The following is a 21,776-nucleotide window of genomic DNA, read 5'->3' as shown; positions in this document are numbered from 1 at the left end:
ATGCTGATGTATTTGATCTCTATGGTCTCTATGGGTCTCTATGGTCTGTATGGTCCCTATGGTGATGTATCCGATCTCTATGGTCTCTATGGGTCTCTATGGTCTCTATGGTCCCTATGGGTCCCTATGGTCTCTATGGTGAATGTATCCGACCTCTATGGTCTCTATGGGTCTCTATGGGTCTCTATGGTCTCTATGGTCTCTATGGGTCTCTATGGTCTCTATGGTCCCTATGGGTCTCTATGGTCTCTATGGTGATGTATCCGATCTCTATGGTCTCTATGGGTCTCTATGGACTGTATGGTCTCTATGGTCCCTATGGGTCTCTATGGTCTCTATGGTGATGTATTCGATCTCTATGGTCTCTATGGGTCTCTAAGGCCTCTATGGTCTCTATGGTGATGTATCCGATCTCTATGGTCTCTATGGTCTCTATGGGTCTCTATTGTGTCTATGGGTCTCTATGGTCTCTACGGTGATGTATCCCATCTCTATGGTCTGTATGGTCCCTATGGGTGTCTGTGGTCTCTATGGTGATGTATCCGGTCTCTATGGTCTCTATGGGTTTCTATGGTCTCTATGGTCTCTATGGTGATGAATCCGATCTCTATGGTCTCTATGGTCTCTATGGGTCTCTATGCTCTGTATGGTCCCTATGGGTCTCTATGGTCTCTATGGTGATGTATCCGATCTCTATGGTCTCTATTGGTCTCTATGGTCTCTATGGTCCCTATGGGTCTCTATGGTCTCTATGGTGATGTATCCGATCTCTATGGTCTCTATGGGTCTCTATGGTCTCTATGGGTCTCCATGGGTCTCTATGGTCTCTATTGGTCTCTATAGTCTCTATGGTGATGTATTCGATCTCTATGGTCTGTATGGTCTCTATGGGTCTCTATGGTCTGTATGGTCCCTATGGGTCTCTATGGTGATGTATCCGATCTCTATGGTCTCTATGGGTCTCTATGGGTCTTTATGGTCTCTATGGGTCTTTATGGTCTCTATGATCTCTATGGTCTCTATGGTCTCTATGGTCCCTATGGGTCTCTATGGTCTCTATGGTGATGTATCCGGTCTCTATGGTCTCTATGATCTCTATGGTCACTATGGGTCTCTATGGTCTCTATGGTGATGTATCCGATCTCTATGGTCTGTATGGTCTCTATGGGTCTATATGGTCTCTATGGTCTCTATGGTCTGTATGGTCTCTGTGGTCCCTATGGGTCTCTATGGTCTCTATGGTGATGTATCCGATCTCTATGGTCTCTATGAGTCTCTATGGTCTCTATGGTCTCTATGGTGATGTATCCGATCTCTATGGTCTGTATGGTCTCTATGGGTCTATATGGTCTCTATGGTCTCTATGGTCTGTATGGTCTCTGTGGTCCCTATGGGTCTCTATGGTCTCTATGGTGATGTATCCGATCTCTATGGTCTCTATGGGTCTCTATGGTCTCTATGGTCCCTATGGGTCTCTATGGTCTCTATGGTGATGTATCCGATCTCTATCGTCTCTATGGTCCCTATGGGTCTCTATGGTCTCTATGGTGATGTATCCGATCTCTATGGTCTCTATGGGTCTCTATGGTCTCTATGGTCTCTATGGGTCTCTATGGTCTCTATGGGTCTCTATAGTCTCTATGGTGATGTATTCGATCTCTATGGTCTCTATGGGTCTCTATGGTCTGTATGGTCCCTATGGGTCTCTATGGTCTCTATGGTGATGTATCCAATCTCTATGGTCTCTATGGGTCTCTATGGTCTCTATGGTCCCTATGGGTCTCTATGGTCTTGATGGTGATGTATCCGATATCTATGGTCTTTATCGTCTCTATGGGTCTCTATGGTCTGTATGGTCCCTATGGGTCTCTATGGTCTCTGTGGGTCTCTATGGTCTGTATGGTCCCTATGGGTCTCTATGGTCTCTATGGTGATGTATCCGATCTCTGTGGTCTCTATGGGTCTCTATGGGTTTCTATGGTCTCTATGGTCTCTATGGTGATGAATCCGATCTCTATGGTCTCTATGGTCTGTATGGTCTCTATGGTCCCTATGGGTCTCTATGGTCTCTATGGTGATGTATCCGATCTCTATGGTCTCTATGGGTCTCTATGGTCCCTATGGGTCTCTATGGTCTCTATGGTGATGTATCCGACCTCTATGGTCTCTATGGGTCTCTATGGGTCTCTATGGTCTCTATGGTCTCTATGGGTCTCTATGGTCTGTATGGTCCCTATGGGTCTCTATGGTCTCTATGGTGATGTATCCGATCTCTATGGTCTCTATGGGTCTCTATGGGTCTCTATGGTGATGTATCAGAACTCCATGGTCTCTATGGGTCTCTATGGTCTCTATGGTCTCTATGGACTGTATGGTCTCTATGGTCCCTATGGGTCTCTATGGTCTCTATGGTGATGTATTCGATCTCTATGGTCTCTATGGGTCTCTATGGTCTCTATGGTGATGTATCCGATCTCTATGGTCTCTATGGTCTCTATGGGTCTCTATGGTGTCTATGGGTCTCTATGGTCTCTACGGTGATGTATCCCATCTCTATGGTCTCTATGGTCTGTATGGTCCCTATGGGTCTCTGTGGTCTCTATGGTGATGTATCCGGTCTCTATGGTCTCTATGGGTTTCTATGGTCTCTATGGTCTCTATGGTCTCTATGGTGATGAATCCGATCTCTATGGTCTCTATGGTCTCTATGGGTCTCTATGCTCTGTATGGTCCCTATGGGTCTCTATGGTCTCTATGGTGATGTATCCGATCTCTATGGTCTCTATTGGTCTCTATGGTCTCTATGGTCCCTATGGGTCTCTATGGTCTCTATGGTGATGTATCCGATCTCTATGGTCTCTATGGGTCTCTATGGTCTCTATGGGTCTCTATGGTCTCTATGGGTCTCTATGGTCTCTATTGGTCTCTATAGTCTCTATGGTGATGTATTCGATCTCTATGGTCTGTATGGTCTCTATGGGTCTCTATGGTCTGTATGGTCCCTATGGGTCTCTATGGTCTCTATGGTGATGTATCCGGTCTCTATGGTCTCTATGGTATCTATGGTCCCTATGGGTCTCTATGGTCTCTATGGTGATGTATCCGATCTCTATGGTCTGTATGGTCTCTATGGGTCTATATGGTCTGTATGGTCTCTATGGGTCTCTATGGTCTGTATGGTCCCTATGGGTCTCTATGGTCTCTATGGTGATGTATCCGATCTCTATGGTCTCTATGGGTCTCTATGGGTCTTTATGGTCTCTATGGGTCTTTATAGTCTCTATGGTCTCTATGGTCTGTATGGTCTCTATGGTCCCTATGGGTCTCTATGGTCTCTATGGTGATGTATCCGGTCTCTATGGTCTCTATGATCTCTATGGGTCTCTATGGTCTCTATGGTGATGTATCCGATCTCTATGGTCTGTATGGTCTCTATGGGTCTATATGGTCTCTATGGTCTCTATGGTCTGTATGGTCTCTGTGGTCCCTATGGGTCTCTATGGTCTCTATGGTGATGTATCCGATCTCTATGGTCTCTATGTGTCTCTATGGTCTCTATGGTCCCTATGGGTCTCTATGGTCTCTATGGTGATGTATCCGATATCTATCGTCTCTATGGTCCCTATGGGTCTCTATGGTCTCTATGGTGATGTATCCGATCTCTATGGTCTGTATGGTCTCTATGGGTCTATATGGTCTCTATGGTCTCTATGGTCTGTATGGTCTCTGTGGTCCCTATGGGTCTCTATGGTCTCTATGGTGATGTATCCGATCTCTATGGTCTCTATGGGTCTCTATGGTCTCTATGGTCCCTATGGGTCTCTATGGTCTCTATGGTGATGTATCCGATCTCTATGGTCTCTATGGGTCTTTATGGTCTGTATGGTCCCTATGGGTCTCTATGGTCTCTGTGGTGATGTATCCAATCTCTATGGTCTCTATGGGTCTCTATGGTCTCTATGGTCCCTATTGGTCTCTATGGTCTTGATGGTGATGTATCCGATATCTGTGGTCTTTATCGTCTCTATGGGTCTCTATGGTCTGTATGGTCCCTATGGGTCTCTATGGTCTCTGTGGGTCTCTATGGTCTGTATGGTCCCTATGGGTCTCTATGGTCTCTATGGTGATGTATCCGATCTCTGTGGTCTCTATGGGTCTCTATGGTCTCTATGGGTTTCTATGGTCTCTATGGTCTCTATGGTGATGAATCCGATCTCTATGGTCTCTATGGTCTGTATGGTCTCTATGGTCCCTATGGGTCTCTATGGTCTCTATGGTGATGTATCCGGTCTCTATGGGTCTCTATGGTCTGTATGGTCTCTGTGGTCCCTATGGGTCTCTATGGTCTCTATGGGTCTCTATATTCTCTATGGTGATGTATTCGATCTCTATGGTCTTTATGGTCTCTATGGGTCTCTATGGTCTCTATGGTGATGTATCCGATCTCTATGGTCTCTATGGTCTCTATGGGTCTCTATGGGTCTCTATGGTCTGTATGGTCCCTATGGGTCTCTATGGTGATGTATCCGATCTCTATGGTCTCTATGGGTCTCTATGGTCCCTATGGGTCTCTATGGTCTCTATGGTGATGTATCCGATCTCTATGGTCTCTATGGTCTCTATGGTCTTTATGGTCTCTATGGGTTTCTATGGTCTCTATGGTCTCTATGGTCTCTATGGTGATGAATCCGATCTCTATGGTCTCTATGGTCTCTATGGGTCTCTATGGTCTGTATGGTCCCTATGGGTCTCTATGGTCTCTATGGTGATGTATCCAATCTCTATGGTCTCTATGGGTCTCTATGGTCTCTATGGTCCCTATGGGTCTCTATGGTCTTGATGGTGATGTATCCGATATCTATGGTCTTTATCGTCTCTATGGGTCTCTATGGTCTGTATGGTCCCTATGGGTCTCTATGGTCTCTGTGGGTCTCTATGGTCTGTATGGTCCCTATGGGTCTCTATGGTCTCTATGGTGATGTATCCGATCTCTGTGGTCTCTATGGGTCTCTATGGTCTCTATGGGTTTCTATGGTCTCTATGGTCTCTATGGTGATGAATCCGATCTCTATGGTCTCTATGGTCTGTATGGTCTCTATGGTCCCTATGGGTCTCTATGGTCTCTATGGTGATGTATCCGATCTCTATGGTCTCTATGGGTCTCTATGGTCCCTATGGGTCTCTATGGTCTCTATGGTGATGTATCCGACCTCTATGGTCTCTATGGGTCTCTATGGGTCTCTATGGTCTCTATGGTCTCTATGGGTCTCTATGGTCTGTATGGTCCCTATGGGTCTCTATGGTCTCTATGGTGATGTATCCGATCTCTATGGTCTCTATGGGTCTCTATGGGTCTCTATGGTGATGTATCAGATCTCTATGGTCTCTATGGGTCTCTATGGTCTCTATGGTCTCTATGGACTGTATGGTCTCTATGGTCCCTATGGGTCTCTATGGTCTCTATGGTGATGTATTCGATCTCTATGGTCTCTATGGGTCTCTATGGTCTCTATGGTCTCTATGGTGATGTATCCGATCTCTATGGTCTCTATGGTCTCTATGGGTCTCTATGGTGTCTATGGGTCTCTATGGTCTCTACGGTGATGTATCCCATCTCTATGGTCTCTATGGTCTGTATGGTCCCTATGGGTCTCTGTGGTCTCTATGGTGAGGTATCCGGTCTCTATGGTCTCTATGGGTTTCTATGGTCTCTATGGTCTCTATGGTCTCTATGGTGATGAATCCGATCTCTATGGTCTCTATGGTCTCTATGGGTCTCTATGCTCTGTATGGTCCCTATGGGTCTCTATGGTCTCTATGGTGATGTATCCGATCTCTATGGTCTCTATTGGTCTCTATGGTCTCTATGGTCCCTATGGGTCTCTATGGTCTCTATGGTGATGTATCCGATCTCTATGGTCTCTATGGGTCTCTATGGTCTCTATGGGTCTCTATGGTCTCTATGGGTCTCTATGGTCTCTATTGGTCTCTATAGTCTCTATGGTGATGTATTCGATCTCTATGGTCTGTATGGTCTCTATGGGTCTCTATGGTCTGTATGGTCCCTATGGGTCTCTATGGTCTCTATGGTGATGTATCCGGTCTCTATGGTCTCTATGGTATCTATGGTCCCTATGGGTCTCTATGGTCTCTATGGTGATGTATCCGATCTCTATGGTCTGTATGGTCTCTATGGGTCTATATGGTCTGTATGGTCTCTATGGGTCTCTATGGTCTGTATGGTCCCTATGGGTCTCTATGGTCTCTATGGTGATGTATCCGATCTCTATGGTCTCTATGGGTCTCTATGGGTCTTTATGGTCTCTATGGGTCTTTATAGTCTCTATGGTCTCTATGGTCTGTATGGTCTCTATGGTCCCTATGGGTCTCTATGGTCTCTATGGTGATGTATCCGGTCTCTATGGTCTCTATGATCTCTATGGGTCTCTATGGTCTCTATGGTGATGTATCCGATCTCTATGGTCTGTATGGTCTCTATGGGTCTATATGGTCTCTATGGTCTCTATGGTCTGTATGGTCTCTGTGGTCCCTATGGGTCTCTATGGTCTCTATGGTGATGTATCCGATCTCTATGGTCTCTATGTGTCTCTATGGTCTCTATGGTCCCTATGGGTCTCTATGGTCTCTATGGTGATGTATCCGATCTCTATCGTCTCTATGGTCCCTATGGGTCTCTATGGTGATGTATCCGATCTCTATGGTCTGTATGGTCTCTATGGGTCTATATGGTCTCTATGGTCTCTATGGTCTGTATGGTCTCTGTGGTCCCTATGGGTCTCTATGGTCTCTATGGTGATGTATCCGATCTCTATGGTCTCTATGGGTCTCTATGGTCTCTATGGTCCCTATGGGTCTCTATGGTCTCTATGGTGATGTATCCGATCTCTATGGTCTCTATGGGTCTCTATGGTCTGTATGGTCCCTATGGGTCTCTATGGTCTCTGTGGTGATGTATCCAATCTCTATGGTCTCTATGGGTCTCTATGGTCTCTATGGTCCCTATTGGTCTCTATGGTCTTGATGGTGATGTATCCGATATCTGTGGTCTTTATCGTCTCTATGGGTCTCTATGGTCTGTATGGTCCCTATGGGTCTCTATGGTCTCTGTGGGTCTCTATGGTCTGTATGGTCCCTATGGGTCTCTATGGTCTCTATGGTGATGTATCCGATCTCTGTGGTCTCTATGGGTCTCTATGGTCTCTATGGGTTTCTATGGTCTCTATGGTCTCTATGGTGATGAATCCGATCTCTATGGTCTCTATGGTCTGTATGGTCTCTATGGTCCCTATGGGTCTCTATGGTCTCTATGGTGATGTATCCGGTCTCTATGGGTCTCTATGGTCTCTATGGTCTCTATGGTCCCTATGGGTCTCTATGGTCTCTATGGCTCTCTATATTCTCTATGGTGATGTATTCGATCTCTATGGTCTTTATGGTCTCTATGGGTCTCTATGGTCTCTATGGTGATGTATCCGATCTCTATGGTCTCTATGGTCTCTATGGGTCTCTATGGGTCTCTATGGTCTGTATGGTCCCTATGGGTCTCTATGGTGATGTATCCGATCTCTATGGTCTCTATGGGTCTCTATGGTCCCTATGGGTCTCTATGGTCTCTATGGTGATGTATCCGATCTCTATGGTCTCTATGGTCTCTATGGTCTTTATGGTCTCTATGGGTTTCTATGGTCTCTATGGTCTCTATGGTCTCTATGGTGATGAATCCGATCTCTATGGTCTCTATGGTCTCTATGGGTCTCTATGGTCTGTATGGTCCCTATGGGTCTCTATGGTCTCTATGGTGATGTATCCGATCTTTATGGTCTCTGTGTTCTCTATGGTCTCTGTGGTCTCTATGGTCTCTATGGTGATGTATCCGATATCTATGGTCTCTAAGAGTCTCTATGGTCTCTATGGTGATGTATCCGATCTCTATGGTCTGTATGGTCTCTATGGGTCTTTATGGTCTCTATGGTCCCTATGGTCTAATATCGTCTCTATGGTCCCTATGGGTCTCTATGGTCTCTATGGGTCTCTATGGTCACTATGATCTCTATGGTGCCTATGGGTCTCTATGGTCTCTATGGTGATGTATCCGATCTCTATAGTCTGTATGGTCTCTATGGGTCTTTATGGTCTCTATGGTCTGTATGGTCTCTATGGTCCCTATGCGTCTCTATGGTCTCTATGGTGATGTATCCGATCTCTATGGTCTCTATGGGTCTCTATGGGTCTCTATGGTGATGTATCAGATCTCTATGGTCTCTATGGGTCTCTATGGTCTCTATGGTCTCTATGGACTGTATGGTCTCTATGGTCCCTATGGGTCTCTATGGTCTCTATGGTGATGTATTCGATCTCTATGGTCTCTATGGGTCTCTATGGTCTCTATGGTCTCTATGGTGATGTATCCGATCTCTATGGTCTCTATGGTCTCTATGGGTCTCTATGGTGTCTATGGGTCTCTATGGTCTCTACGGTGATGTATCCCATCTCTATGGTCTCTATGATCTCTATGGTCACTATGGGTCTCTATGGTCTCTATGGTGATGTATCCGATCTCTATGGTCTGTATGGTCTCTATGGGTCTATATGGTCTGTATGGTCCCTATGGGTCTCTATGGTCTCTATGGTGATGTATGCGATCTCTATGGTCTCTATGGGTCTCTATGGACTGTATGGTCTCTATGGTCCCTATGGGTCTCTATGGTCTCTATGGTGATGTATTCGATCTCTATGGTCTCTATGGGTCTCTATGGTCTCTATGGTCTCTATGGTGATGTATCCGATCTCTATGGTCTCTATGGTCTCTATGGGTCTCTATGGTGTCTATGGGTCTCTATGGTCTCTACGGTGATGTATCCCATCTCTATGGTCTCTATGGTCTGTATGGTCCCTATGGGTCTCTGTGGTCTCTATGGTGATGTATCCGGTCTCTATGGTCTCTATGGGTTTCTATGGTCTCTATGGTCTCTGTGGTCTCTATGGTGATGAATCCGATCTCTATGGTCTCTATGGTCTCTATGGGTCTCTATGCTCTGTATGGTCCCTATGGGTCTCTATGGTCTCTATGGTGATGTATCCGATCTCTATGGTCTCTATTGGTCTCTATGGTCTCTATGGTCCCTATGGGTCTCTATGGTCTCTATGGTGATGTATCCGATCTCTATGGTCTCTATGGGTCTCTATGGTCTCTATGGGTCTCTATGGGTCTCTATGGTCTCTATTGGTCTCTATAGTCTCTATGGTTATGTATTCGATCTCTATGGTCTGTATGGTCTCTATGGGTCTCTATGGTCTGTATGGTCCCTATGGGTCTCTATGGTGATGTATCCGATCTCTATGGTCTCTATGGGTCTCTATGGGTCTTTATGGTCTCTATGGGTCTTTATGGTCTCTATGGTCTCTATGGTCTGTATGGTCTCTATGGTCCCTATGGGTCTCTATGGTCTCTATGGTGATGTATCCGGTCTCTATGGTCTCTATGATCTCTATGGTCACTATGGTTCTCTATGGTCTCTATGGTGATGTATCCGATCTCTATGGTCTGTATGGTCTCTATGGGTCTATATGGTCTCTATGGTCTCTATGGTCTGTATGGTCTCTGTGGTCCCTATTGGTCTCTATGGTCTCTATGGTGATGTATCCGATCTCTATGGTCTCTATGAGTCTCTATGGTCTCTATGGTCCCTATGGGTCTCTATGGTCTCTATGGTGATGTATCCGATCTCTATCGTCTCTATGGTCCCTATGGGTCTCTATGGTCTCTATGGTGATGTATCCGATCTCTATGGTCTGTATGGTCTCTATGGGTCTATATGGTCTCTATGGTCTCTATGGTCTGTATGGTCTCTGTGGTACCTATGGGTCTCTATGGTCTCTATGGTGATGTATCCGATCTCTATGGTCTCTATGGGTCTCTATGGTCTCTATGGTCCCTATGGGTCTCTATGGTCTCTATGGTGATGTATCCGATCTCTATCGTCTCTATGGTCCCTATGGGTCTCTATGGTCTCTATGGTGACGTATCCGATCTCTATGGTCTCTATGGGTCTCTATGGTCTCTATGGTCTCTATGGGTCTCTATGGGTCTCTATAGTCTCTATGGTGATGTATTCGATCTCTATGGTCTCTATGGGTCTCTATGGTCTGTATGGTCCCTATGGGTCTCTATGGTCTCTATGGTGATGTATCCAATTTCTATGGTCTCTATGGGTCTCTATGGTCTCTATGGTCCCTATGGGTCTCTATGGTCTTGATGGTGATGTATCCGATATCTATGGTCTTTATCGTCTCTATGGGTCTCTATGGTCTGTATGGTCCCTATGGGTCTCTATGGTCTCTGTGGGTCTCTATGGTCTGTATGGTCCCTATGGGTCTCTATGGTCTCTATGGTGATGTATCCGATCTCTGTGGTCTCTATGGGTCTCTATGGTCTCTATGGGTTTCTATGGTCTCTATGGTCTCTATGGTGATGAATCCGATCTCTATGGTCTCTATGGTCTGTATGGTCTCTATGGTCCCTATGGGTCTCTATGGTCTCTATGGTGATGTATCCGATCTCTATGGTCTCTATGGGTCTCTATGGTCTCTATGGTCCCTATGGGTCTCTATGGTCTCTATGGTGATGTATCCGACCTCTATGGTCTCTATGGGTCTCTATGGGTCTCTATGGTCTCTATGGTCTCTATGGGTCTCTATGGTCTGTATGGTCCCTATGGGTCTCTATGGTGTCTATGGTGATGTATCCGATCTCTATGGTCTCTATGGGTCTCTATGGGTCTCTATGGTGATGTATCAGATCTCTATGGTCTCTATGGGTCTCTATGGTCTCTATGGACTGTATGGTCTCTATGGTCCCTATGGGTCTCTATGGTCTCTAAGGTGATGTATTCGATCTCTATGGTCTCTATGGGTCTCTATGGTCTCTATGGTCTCTATGGTGATGTATCCGATCTCTATGGTCTCTATGGTCTCTATGGGTCTCTATGGTGTCTATGGGTCTCTATGGTCTCTACGGTGATGTATCCCATCTCTATGGTCTCTATGGTCTGTATGGTCCCTATGGGTCTCTGTGGTCTCTATGGTGATGTATCCGGTCTCTATGGTCTCTATGGGTTTCTATGGTCTCTATGGTCTCTATGGTCTCTATGGTGATGAATCCGATCTCTATGGTCTCTATGGTCTCTATGGGTCTCTATGCTCTGTATGGTCCCTATGGGTCTCTATGGTCTCTATGGTGATGTATCCGATCTCTATGGTCTCTATTGGTCTCTATGGTCTCTATGGTCCCTATGGGTCTCTATGGTCTCTATGGTGATGTATCCGATCTCTATGGTCTCTATGGGTCTCTATGGTCTCTATGGGTCTCTATGGTCTCTATGGGTCTCTATGGTCTCTATTGGTCTCTATAGTCTCTATGGTGATGTATTCGATCTCTATGGTCTGTATGGTCTCTATGGGTCTCTATGGTCTGTATGGTCCCTATGGGTCTCTATGGTCTCTATGGTGATGTATCCGGTCTCTATGGTCTCTATGATCTCTATGGTCACTATGGGTCTCTATGGTCTCTATGGTGATGTATCCGATCTCTATGGTCTGTATGGTCTCTGTGGGTCTCTATGGTCTGTATGGTCCCTATGGGTCTCTATGGTCTCTATGGTGATGTATCCGATCTCTATGGTCTCTATGGGTCTCTATGGGTCTTTATGGTCTCTATGGGTCTTTATAGTCTCTATGGTCTCTATGGTCTGTATGGTCTCTATGGTCCCTATGGGTCTCTATGGTCTCTATGGTGATGTATCCGGTCTCTATGGTCGCTATGATCTCTATGGGTCTCTATGGTCTCTGTGGTGATGTATCCGATCTCTATGGTCTGTATGGTCTCTATGGGTCTATATGGTCTCTATGGTCTCTATGGTCTGTATGGTCTCTGTGGTCCCTATGGGTCTCTATGGTCTCTATGGTGATGTATCCGATCTCTATGGTCTCTATGTGTCTCTATGGTCTCTATGGTCCCTATGGGTCTCTATGGTCTCTATGGTGATGTATCCGATCTCTATCGTCTCTATGGTCCCTATGGGTCTCTTTGGTCTCTATGGTGATGTATCCGATCTCTATGGTCTGTATGGTCTCTATGGGTCAATATGGTCTCTATGGTCTCTATGGTCTGTATGGTCTCTGTGGTCCCTATGGGTCTCTATGGTCTCTATGGTGATGTATCCGATCTCTATGGTCTCTATGGGTCTCTATGGTCTCCATGGTCCCTATGGGTCTCTATGGTCTCTATGGTGATGTATCCGATCTCTATCGTCTCTATGGTCCCTATGGGTCTCTATGGTCTCTATGGTGATGTATCCGATCTCTATGGTCTCTATGGGTCTCTATGGTCTGTATGGTCCCTATGGGTCTCTATGGTCTCTGTGGTGATGTATCCAATCTCTATGGTCTCTATGGGTCTCTATGGTCTCTATGGTCCCTATGGGTCTCTATGGTCTTGATGGTGATGTATCCGATATCTATGGTCTTTATCGTCTCTATGGGTCTCTATGGTCTGTATGGTCCCTATGGGTCTCTATGGTCTCTGTGGGTCTCTATGGTCTGTATGGTCCCTATGGGTCTCTATGGTCTCTATGGTGATGTATCCGATCTCTGTGGTCTCTATGGGTCTCTATGGTCTCTATGGGTTTCTATGGTCTCTATGGTCTCTATGGTGATGAATCCGATCTCTATGGTCTCTATGGTCTGTATGATCTCTATGGTCCCTATGGGTCTCTATGGTCTCTATGGTGATGTATCCGGTCTCTATGGTCTCTATGGTCTCTATGGTCCCTATGGGTCTCTATGGTCTCTATGGGTCTCTATATTCTCTATGGTGATGTATTCGATCTCTATGGTCTTTATGGTCTCTATGGGTCTCTATGGTCTCTATGGTGATGTATCCGATCTCTATGGTCTCTATGGTCTCTATGGGTCTCTATGGGTCTCTATGGTCTGTATGGTCCCTATGGGTCTCTATGGTGATGTATCCGATCTCTATGGTCTCTATGGGTCTCTATGGTCCCTATGGGTCTCTATGGTCTCTATGGTGATGTATCCGATCTCTATGGTCTCTATGGTCTCTATGGTCTCTATGGTCTCTATGGGTTTCTATGGTCTCTATGGTCTCTATGGTCTCTATGGTGATGAATCCGATCTCTATGGTCTCTATGGTCTCTATGGGTCTCTATGGTCTGTATGGTCCCTATGGGTCTCTATGGTCTCTATGGTGATGTATCCGATCTTTATGGTCTCTATGTTCTCTATGGTCTCTGTGGTCTCTATGGTCTCTATGGTGATGTATCCGATCTCTATGGTCTCTAAGAGTCTCTATGGTCTCTATGGTGATGTATCCGATCTCTATGGTCTGTATGGTCTCTATGGGTCTTTATGGTCTCTATGGTCCCTATGGTCTAATATCGTCTCTATGGTCCCTATGGGTCTCTATGGTCTCTATGGTGATGTATCCGGTCTCTATGGTCTCTATGGGTCTCTATGGTCACTATGATCTCTATGGTCCCTATGGGTCTCTATGGTCTCTATGGTGATGTATCCGATCTCTATAGTCTGTATGGTCTCTATGGGTCTTTATGGTCTCTATGGTCTGTATGGTCTCTATGGTCCCTGTGCGTCTCTATGGTCTCTGTGGTGATGTATCCGATCTCTATGGTCTCTATGGGTCTCTATGGGTCTCTATGGTGATGTATCAGATCTCTATGGTCTCTATGGGTCTCTATGGTCTGTATGGTCTCTATGGTCCCTATGGGTCTCTATGGTCTCTATGGTGATGTATTCGATCTCTATGGTCTCTATGGGTCTCTATGGTCTCTATGGTCTCTATGGTGATGTATCCGATCTCTATGGTCTCTATGGTCTCTATGGGTCTCTATGGTGTCTATGGGTCTCTATGGTCTCTACGGTGATGTATCCCATCTCTATGGTCTCTATGGTCTGTATGGTCCCTATGGGTCTCTGTGGTCTCTATGGTGATGTATCCGGTCTCTATGGTCTCTATGGGTTTCTATGGTCTCTATGGTCTCTATGGTCTCTATGGTGATGAATCCGATCTCTATGGTCTCTATGGTCTCTATGGGTCTCTATGCTCTGTATGGTCCCTATGGGTCTCTATGGTCTCTATGGTGATGTATCCGATCTCTATGGTCTCTATTGGTCTCTATGGTCTCTATGGTCCCTATGGGTCTCTATGGTCTCTATGGTGATGTATCCGATCTCTATGGTCTCTATGGGTCTCTATGGTCTCTATGGGTCTCTATGGGTCTCTATGGTCTCTATTGGTCTCTATAGTCTCTATGGTGATGTATTCGATCTCTATGGTCTGTATGGTCTCTATGGGTCTCTATGGTCTGTATGGTCCCTATGGGTCTCTATGGTCTCTATGGTGATGTATCCGGTCTCTATGGTCTCTATGATCTCTATGGTCACTATGGGTCTCTATGGTCTCTATGGTGATGTATCCGATCTCTATGGTCTGTATGGTCTCTATGGGTCTATATGGTCTCTATGGTCTCTATGGTCTGTATGGTCTCTGTGGTCCCTATGGGTCTCTATGGTCTCTGTGGTGATGTATCCGATCTCTATGGTCTCTATGGGTCTCTATGGTCTCTATGGGTCTCTATGGTCTCTATGGGTCTCTATAGTCTCTATGGTGATGTATTCGATCTCTATGGTCTGTATGGTCTCTATGGGTCTCTATGGTCTGTATGGTCCCTATGGGTCTCTATGGTCTCTATGGTGATGTATCCGGTCTCCATGGTCTCTATGATCTCTGTGGTCACTATGGGTCTCTATGGTCTCTATGGTGATGTATCCGATCTCTATGGTCTGTCTGGTCTCTATGGGTCTATATGGTCTCTATGGTCTCTATGGTCTGTATGGTCTCTGTGGTCCCTATGGGTCTCTATGGTCTCTATGGTGATGTATCCGATCTCTATGGTCTCTATGGGTCTCTATGGTCTCTATGGTCCCTATGGGTCTCTATGGTCTCTATGGTGATGTATCCGATCTCTATCGTCTCTACGGTCCCTATGGGTCTCTATGGTCTCTATGGTGATGTATCCGATCTCTATGGTCTCTATGGGTCTCTATGGTCTCTATGGTCTCTATGGGTCTCTATGGTCTCTATGGGTCTCTATAGTCTCTATGGTGATGTATTCGATCTCTATGGTCTCTATGGGTCTCTATGGTCTGTATGGTCCCTATGGGTCTCTATGGTCTCTATGGTGATGTATCAAATCTCTATGGTCTCTATGGGTCTCTATGGTCTCTATGGTCCCTATGGGTCTCTATGGTCTCTATGGTGATGTATCCGATATCTATGGTCTTTATGGTCTCTATGGGTCTCTATGGTCTGTATTGTCCCTATGGGTCTCTATGGTCTCTGTGGGTCTCTATGGTCTGTATGGTCCCTATGGGTCTCTATGGTCTCTATGGTGATGTATCCGATCTCTGTGGTCTCTATGGGTCTCTATGGTCTCTATGGGTTTCTATGGTCTCTATGGTCTCTATGGTGATGAATCCGATCTCTATGGTCTCTATGGTCTGTATGGTCTCTATGGTCCCTATGGGTCACTATGGTCTCTATGGTGATGTATCCGGTCTCTATGGCCTCTATGGTCCCTATGGGTCTCTATGGTCTCTATGGGTCTCTATATTCTCTGTGGTGATGTATTCGATCTCTATGGTCTCTATGGTCTCTATGGGTCTCTATGGTCTCTATGGTGATGTATCCGATCTCTATGGTCTCTATGGTCTCTATGGGTCTCTATGGGTCTCTATGGTCTGTATGGTCCCTATGGGTCTCTATGGTGATGTATCCGATCTCTATGGTCTCTATGGTCCCTATGGGTCTCTATGGTCTCTATGGTGATGTATCCGATCTCTATGGTCTCTATGGTCTCTATGGGTTTCTATGGTCTCTATGGTCTCTATGGTCTCTATGGTGATGAATCCGATCTCTATGGTCTCTATGGGTCTCTATGGTCTGTATGGTCCCTATGGGTCTCTATGGTCTCTATGGTGATGTATCCGATCTTTATGGTCTCTATGTTCTCTATGGTCTCTATGGTCTCTATGGTGATGTATCCGATCTCTATGGTCTCTAAGAGTCTCTATGGTCTCTATGGTGATGTATCCGATCTCTATGGTCTGTATGGTCTCTATGGGTCTTTATGGTCTCTATGGTCCCTATGGTCTAATATCGTCTCTATGGTCCCTATGGGTCTCTATGGTCTCTATGGTGATGTATCCGGTCTCTATGGTCTCTATGGGTCTCTATGGTCACTATGATCTCTATGGTCCCTATGGGTCTCTATGGTCTCTATGGTGATGTATCCGATCTCTATAGTCTGTATGGTCTCTATGGGTCTTTATGGTCTCTATGGTCTGTATGGTCTCTATGGTCCCTATGCGTCTCTACGGTCTCTATGGTGATGTATCCGATATCTATGGTCTTTATGGTCTCTAATGGGTCTCTATGGTCTGTATGGTCCCTATGGGTCTCTATGGTCTCTATGGTGATGTATCCGATCTCTATGGTCTCTATGGGTCTCTATGGTCTCTATGGTCCCTATGGGTCTCTATGGTGATGTATCCGATCTCTATGGTCTCTATGGGTCTCTATGGGTCTCTATGGTCTCTATGGGTCTCTATGGTCTCTATGGGTCTCTATAGTCTCTATGGTGATGTATTCGATCTCTATGGTCTCTATGGGTCTCTATGGTCTGTATGGTCCCTATGGGTCTCTATGGTCTCTATGGTGATGTATCCGATCTCTATTGTCTCTATGGGTCTCTATGGTCTCTATGGTCCCTATGGGTCTCTATGGCCTCTATGGTGACGTATCCGACCTCTATGGTCTCTATGGTCTCTATGGGTCTCTATGGTCTCTATGGGTCTCTGTGGTCTCTATGGTCTCAATGGGTCTCTATGGTCTGTATGGTCCCTATGGGTCTCTATGGTCTCTATGGTGATGTATCCGATCTCTATGGTCTCTATGGGTCTCTATGGTCTCTATGGGTCTCTATGGTCTCTATGGTGATGTATCCGATCTCTATGGTCTCTATGGTCTCTATGGTCTCTATGTACTGTATGGTCTCTATGGTCCCTATGGGTCTCTATGGTCTCTATGGTGATGTATCCGATCTCTATGGTCTCTATGGTCCCTATGGGTCTCTATGGTCTCTATGGTCTCTATGGGTCTCTATGGTCTCTACGGTGATGTATCCCATCTCTATGGTCTCTATGGTCTCTATGGTCTGTATGGTCCCTATGGGTCTCTGTGGTCTCTATGGTGATGTATCCGGTCTCTATGGTCTCTATGGGTTTCTATGGTCTCTATGGTCTCTATGGTGATGAATCTGATCTCTATGGTCTCTATGGTCTCTATGGGTCTCTATGGTCCCTATGGGTCTCTATGGTGATGTATCCGATCTCTATGGTCTCTATGGGTATCTATGGTTTCTATGGTCTCTATGGGTCTCTATGGTCTCTGTGGTCTCTATGGGTCTCTATGGTCTCTATGGTGATGTATCCGATCTCTATGGTCTCTATGGGTCTCTATGGTCTCTATGGGTCCCTATGGTCTCTATGGTCTCTATGGGTCTCTATGGTCTGTATGGTCCCTATGGGTCTCTATGGTCTCTATGGTGATGTATCCGATCTCTATGGTCTCTATGGGTCTCTATGGTCTGTATGGTCTCTGTGGGTCTCTGTGGGTCTCTATGGTCTCTATGGTGATGTATCCGATCTCTATGGTCTCTATTGGTCTCTATGGTCTCTATGGTCTCTATGGGTTTCTATGGTCTCTATGGTCTCTATGGTCTTTATGGTGATGAATCCGATCTCTATGGTCTCTATGGTCTCTATGGTCTCTATGGTGATGTATCCGATCTCTATGGTCTCTATGGGTCTCTATGGTCTCTACGGTGATGTATCCCATCTCTATGGTCTCTATGATCTCTATGGTCTGTATGGTCCCTATGGGTCTCTGTGGTCTCTATGGTGATGTATCCGATCTCTATGGTCTCTATGGGTCTCTATGGTCTCTATGGTCTCTATGGGTCTCTATGGTCTCTATGGTCTCTATGGGTCTCTGTGGTCTCTATGGTCTCTATGGTGATGTATCCGATCTCTATGGTCTCTATGGTCCCTATGGGTCTCTGTGGTCTCTATGGTGATGTATCCGGTCTCTATGGTCTCTATGGGTTTCTATGGTCTCCATGGTCTCTATGGTCTCTATGGTGATGAATCTGATCTCTATGGTCTCTATGGTCTCTATGGGTCTCTATGGTCTCTGTGGTCTCTATGGCTCTCTATGGTCTCTATGGTGATGTATCCCATCTCTATGGTCTCTGTGGTCTCTACGGTCCCTATGGGTCTCTGTGGTCTCTATGGTGATGAATCCGGTCTCTATGGGTTTCTATGGTCTCTATGGTCTCTATGGTCTCTATGGTGATGGATCCGATCTCTATGGTCTCTATGGTCTCTATGGTCTCTATGGTCTCTATGGTCTCTATGGTCCCTATGGGTCTCTATGGTCTCTATGGTGATGTATCCGATCTCTATGGTCTCTATGGGTCTCTATGGTCTGTATGGTCCCTATGGGTCTCTATGGTCTCTATGGTGATGTATCCGGTTTCTATGGTCTCTATGGTCTCTATGGTCTCTATGGTGATGTATCCGATCTCTATGGTCTCTATGGTCTCTATGGTCCCTATGGGTCTCTGTGGTCTCTATGGTAATGTATACAGTCTCTATGGTCTCTATGGGTTTCTATGGTCTCTATGGTCTCTATGGTCTCTACGGTGATGAATCCGATCTCTATGGTCTCTATGGTATCTATGGTCCCTATGGGTCTCTATGGTCTCTATGGTGATGTATCCGGTCTCTATGGTCTCTATGGGTCTCTATAGTCTCTATGGTGATGTATCCGATCTCTATGGTCTCTATGGTCTCTATGGTCCCTATGGGTCTCTATGGTCTCTATGGTGATGTATCCGGTCTCTATGGTCTCTATGGTCTCTATGGTCTCTATGGGTCTCTATGGTCTCCATGGTGATGTATCCGGTCTCTATGGTCCCTATGGGTCTCTGTGGTCTCTATGGTGATGTATCCGGTCTCTATGGGTTTCTATGGTCTCTATGGTCTCTATGGTCTCTATGGTGATGAATCCGATCTCTATGGTCTCTATGGTCCCTATGGGTCTCTATGGTCTCTATGGTGATGTATTCGATCTCTATGGGTCTCTATGGTCTCTATGGTCTCTATGGACTGTATGGTCTCTATGGTCCCTATGGGTCTCTATGGTCTCTATGGTGATGTATCCGATCTCTATGGTCTCTGTGGGTCTCTATGGTCTGTATGGTCCCTATGGGTCTCTATGGTCTCTATGGTGATGTATCCGATCTCTATGGTCTCTATGGTCTCTATGGTCGCTATGGGTCTCTATGGTCTCTATGGTGATGTATCCGATCTCTATGGTCTCTATGGTCTCTATGGGTTTCTATGCGTCTCTATGGTCTCTGTGGTCTCTATGGTCTCTATGGTGATGTATTCGATCTCTATGGTCTCTATGGTCTCTCAGGGTCTCTATGGTCTCTATGGTCTCTATGGTGATGTATCCAGTCTCTATGGTCTCTACGGTCTCTATGGTCCCTATGGGTCTCTATGGTCTCTATGGTGATGTATCCGGTCTCTATGGGTCTCTATGGTCTCTATGGGTCTCTATGGTCTCTATGGTCCCTATGGGTCTCTATGGTCTCTATGGTCTCTATGGGTCTCTATGGTCTCTATGTTCTCTATGGTCTCTATGGTCTCTGTGGTGATGTATCCGGTCTCTATGGTCTCTATGGTCTCTCTGGTCTCTCTGGTCTCTATGGGTCTCTATGGGTCTCTATGGTCTCTATGGTCTCTATTGTCCCTATGGGTCTCTATAGTCTCTATGGTGATGTATCCGGTCTCTATGGTCTCTATGGGTCTCTATGGTCTCTATGGTGTCTAGGGGTCTCTATGGTCTCTATGGTGATGTATCCAGTCTCTATAGTCTCTATGGTCTCTCTGGGTCAGTTGTGGGTCTCTCTGGGTCTGTATGTGTCTCTCTGTGTCTCCGCTGTACGTATGGCGTCCATAGGTACCTTGTAGAGCCTCTGCTCGCTGGGGGGCCAGTGCAGGATCCCCTCCACCACGCGCTTGAGCTCCAGGACGGTGCTGGACTCATTGGCAACCGTGAAGATGGTGGTTTTGTGGCGCCGGATCATCAGGAACACTTCCTGGGGGTCCTTGGGGGTCAGGGGTCACGGGGGTCACAGGGTCATGTGGGGGTCAGGGGGTCACGGGGGGTCAGGGGGTCACGGGGGGGGTCTGGGGTCATATTGTCGTCCGGGGTCATGTGGGGTCATAGGGGGATCACATGGGGGTCAGGGGTCACGGGGGGTCCCGGGGTCATGGGGGTCACGGGTTCATATGGGGGTCTGGGGTCATGTGGTCTGGGGTCACACGGGGTCATGGGGCGGGTCACATGGGGGTCAGGGGTCACATGGGGGGGTCTGGGGTCACATGGGGGTCAGGGGTCACATGTCGGGGGGGTCCTGGGGGCGTGGCCAAGGCGGGGGCATGGTTTCCCTTAAAAGGAAAAAAGGGGCGTGGCGAGGGGGTGCGTGGCGGGGCGGAGGAGGAGCCGCTTTTCCTGCGCAAATTGCAGGTTTCCCACGCAAACTCGGGGCTTCCCCCAACGCGGGGGGTTTCCCTGGGGTGGGAGAGGGTCCCCGGGTGGGATTTTGGGGGAAAAATCGGGGTTTTTTGGGTTTGTTTTTTTTTTCCAGGCTCACCATGATGGCGCCGCTGCTTCCTTCCGGGTCCCCACGATCCCAGCAGCCCCTGCGGCGGCTGCAGCCAATGGGGTGGAGTCCACGCCCCCCCCGCCCGCCCTCATGTTGGGGAGGTCAAAACCCCGCTCACTCCGGGCGCCATTTTGAGGAGGTCAACCCGCCCCCGCTGCCATCTTGGGGAGGTCAAAGTGGGTTTTGAGGCATTTTGGGGCATTTTGGGGCATTTTGGGGCATTTCGGGGTTTCTGGGGGATATCGGAGGGTCCTGGGGGTGGCGGATTTGGGGTTTTTGGGGTCCTGGGGGACCCATAAGTGGGGATTTGGGGGTTTGGGGGGTGGGTGCCCCACAGGGGCCGTTTTTTGGGGCGATTTGGGGCAATTTGTGGGTCGGGGGGTGTTTGTGTGTTGGGGGAGGGGAAGGGACCCAGGCGTCCGGGCCCCATATCTGCCCCATAAGTGAACTCCAAACCACAAGGGACCCAGGCGTCCGGGCCCCACATATGGGGGTGATGTGGGGTGAGGGGACCCAGGCGTCTGGGCCCCACATCTGCCCCATAAGTGACTCCAAATCCAGGGGACCCAGGCGTCCGGGCCCCACATCTGCCAATAAGTGACCCCAAATCCAGGGGACTCGGGTGTCTGGGCCCCACACGCGGGGGTGACGTGGGGTGAGGGACCCAGGCGTCCGGGCCCCACCCCTGCCCCACGGCGCGTGGGCGAACCCGTTGGGTGAGTGGCCCCGCCTGGCCCCGCCCCACGGGCCCCATTTAAAGCGGCGTCGCCGTGGGGCGGGGGTTGGGGGGCTGGGCTGCCATGGGGACCCCCGACTCCCTCCTGCTGCTGCTGCTGTGGCTGGCTGCCCCACAGCACGCGACCC

The 21,776-nt window shown here is 47.3% G+C and overlaps 1 protein-coding gene across 1 annotated transcript in view; it reads right to left on the bottom strand.

The window, feature by feature from the left end:
- Positions 1–21,042, bottom strand: part of LOC136002960 (elongin-B-like) — a 58,268-nt gene extending 37,226 nt beyond the window's left edge. Inside the window, 2 exon segments of the mRNA XM_065658197.1 lie at positions 20,208–20,351; positions 21,031–21,042. Of these exon segments, the coding sequence (XP_065514269.1) occupies positions 20,208–20,351; positions 21,031–21,042 (156 nt within the window).
- Between the last annotated feature and the right edge of the window lie 734 nt (positions 21,043–21,776).

This window comes from Caloenas nicobarica, unplaced genomic scaffold, assembly GCF_036013445.1.
Source record: "Caloenas nicobarica isolate bCalNic1 unplaced genomic scaffold, bCalNic1.hap1 Scaffold_86, whole genome shotgun sequence".
In the NCBI taxonomy this organism is placed as follows: Eukaryota; Metazoa; Chordata; class Aves; order Columbiformes; family Columbidae; genus Caloenas; species Caloenas nicobarica.
Note: the sequence above shows the minus strand (reverse complement) of the source record. Positions and strands in the feature narration are given on the sequence as shown.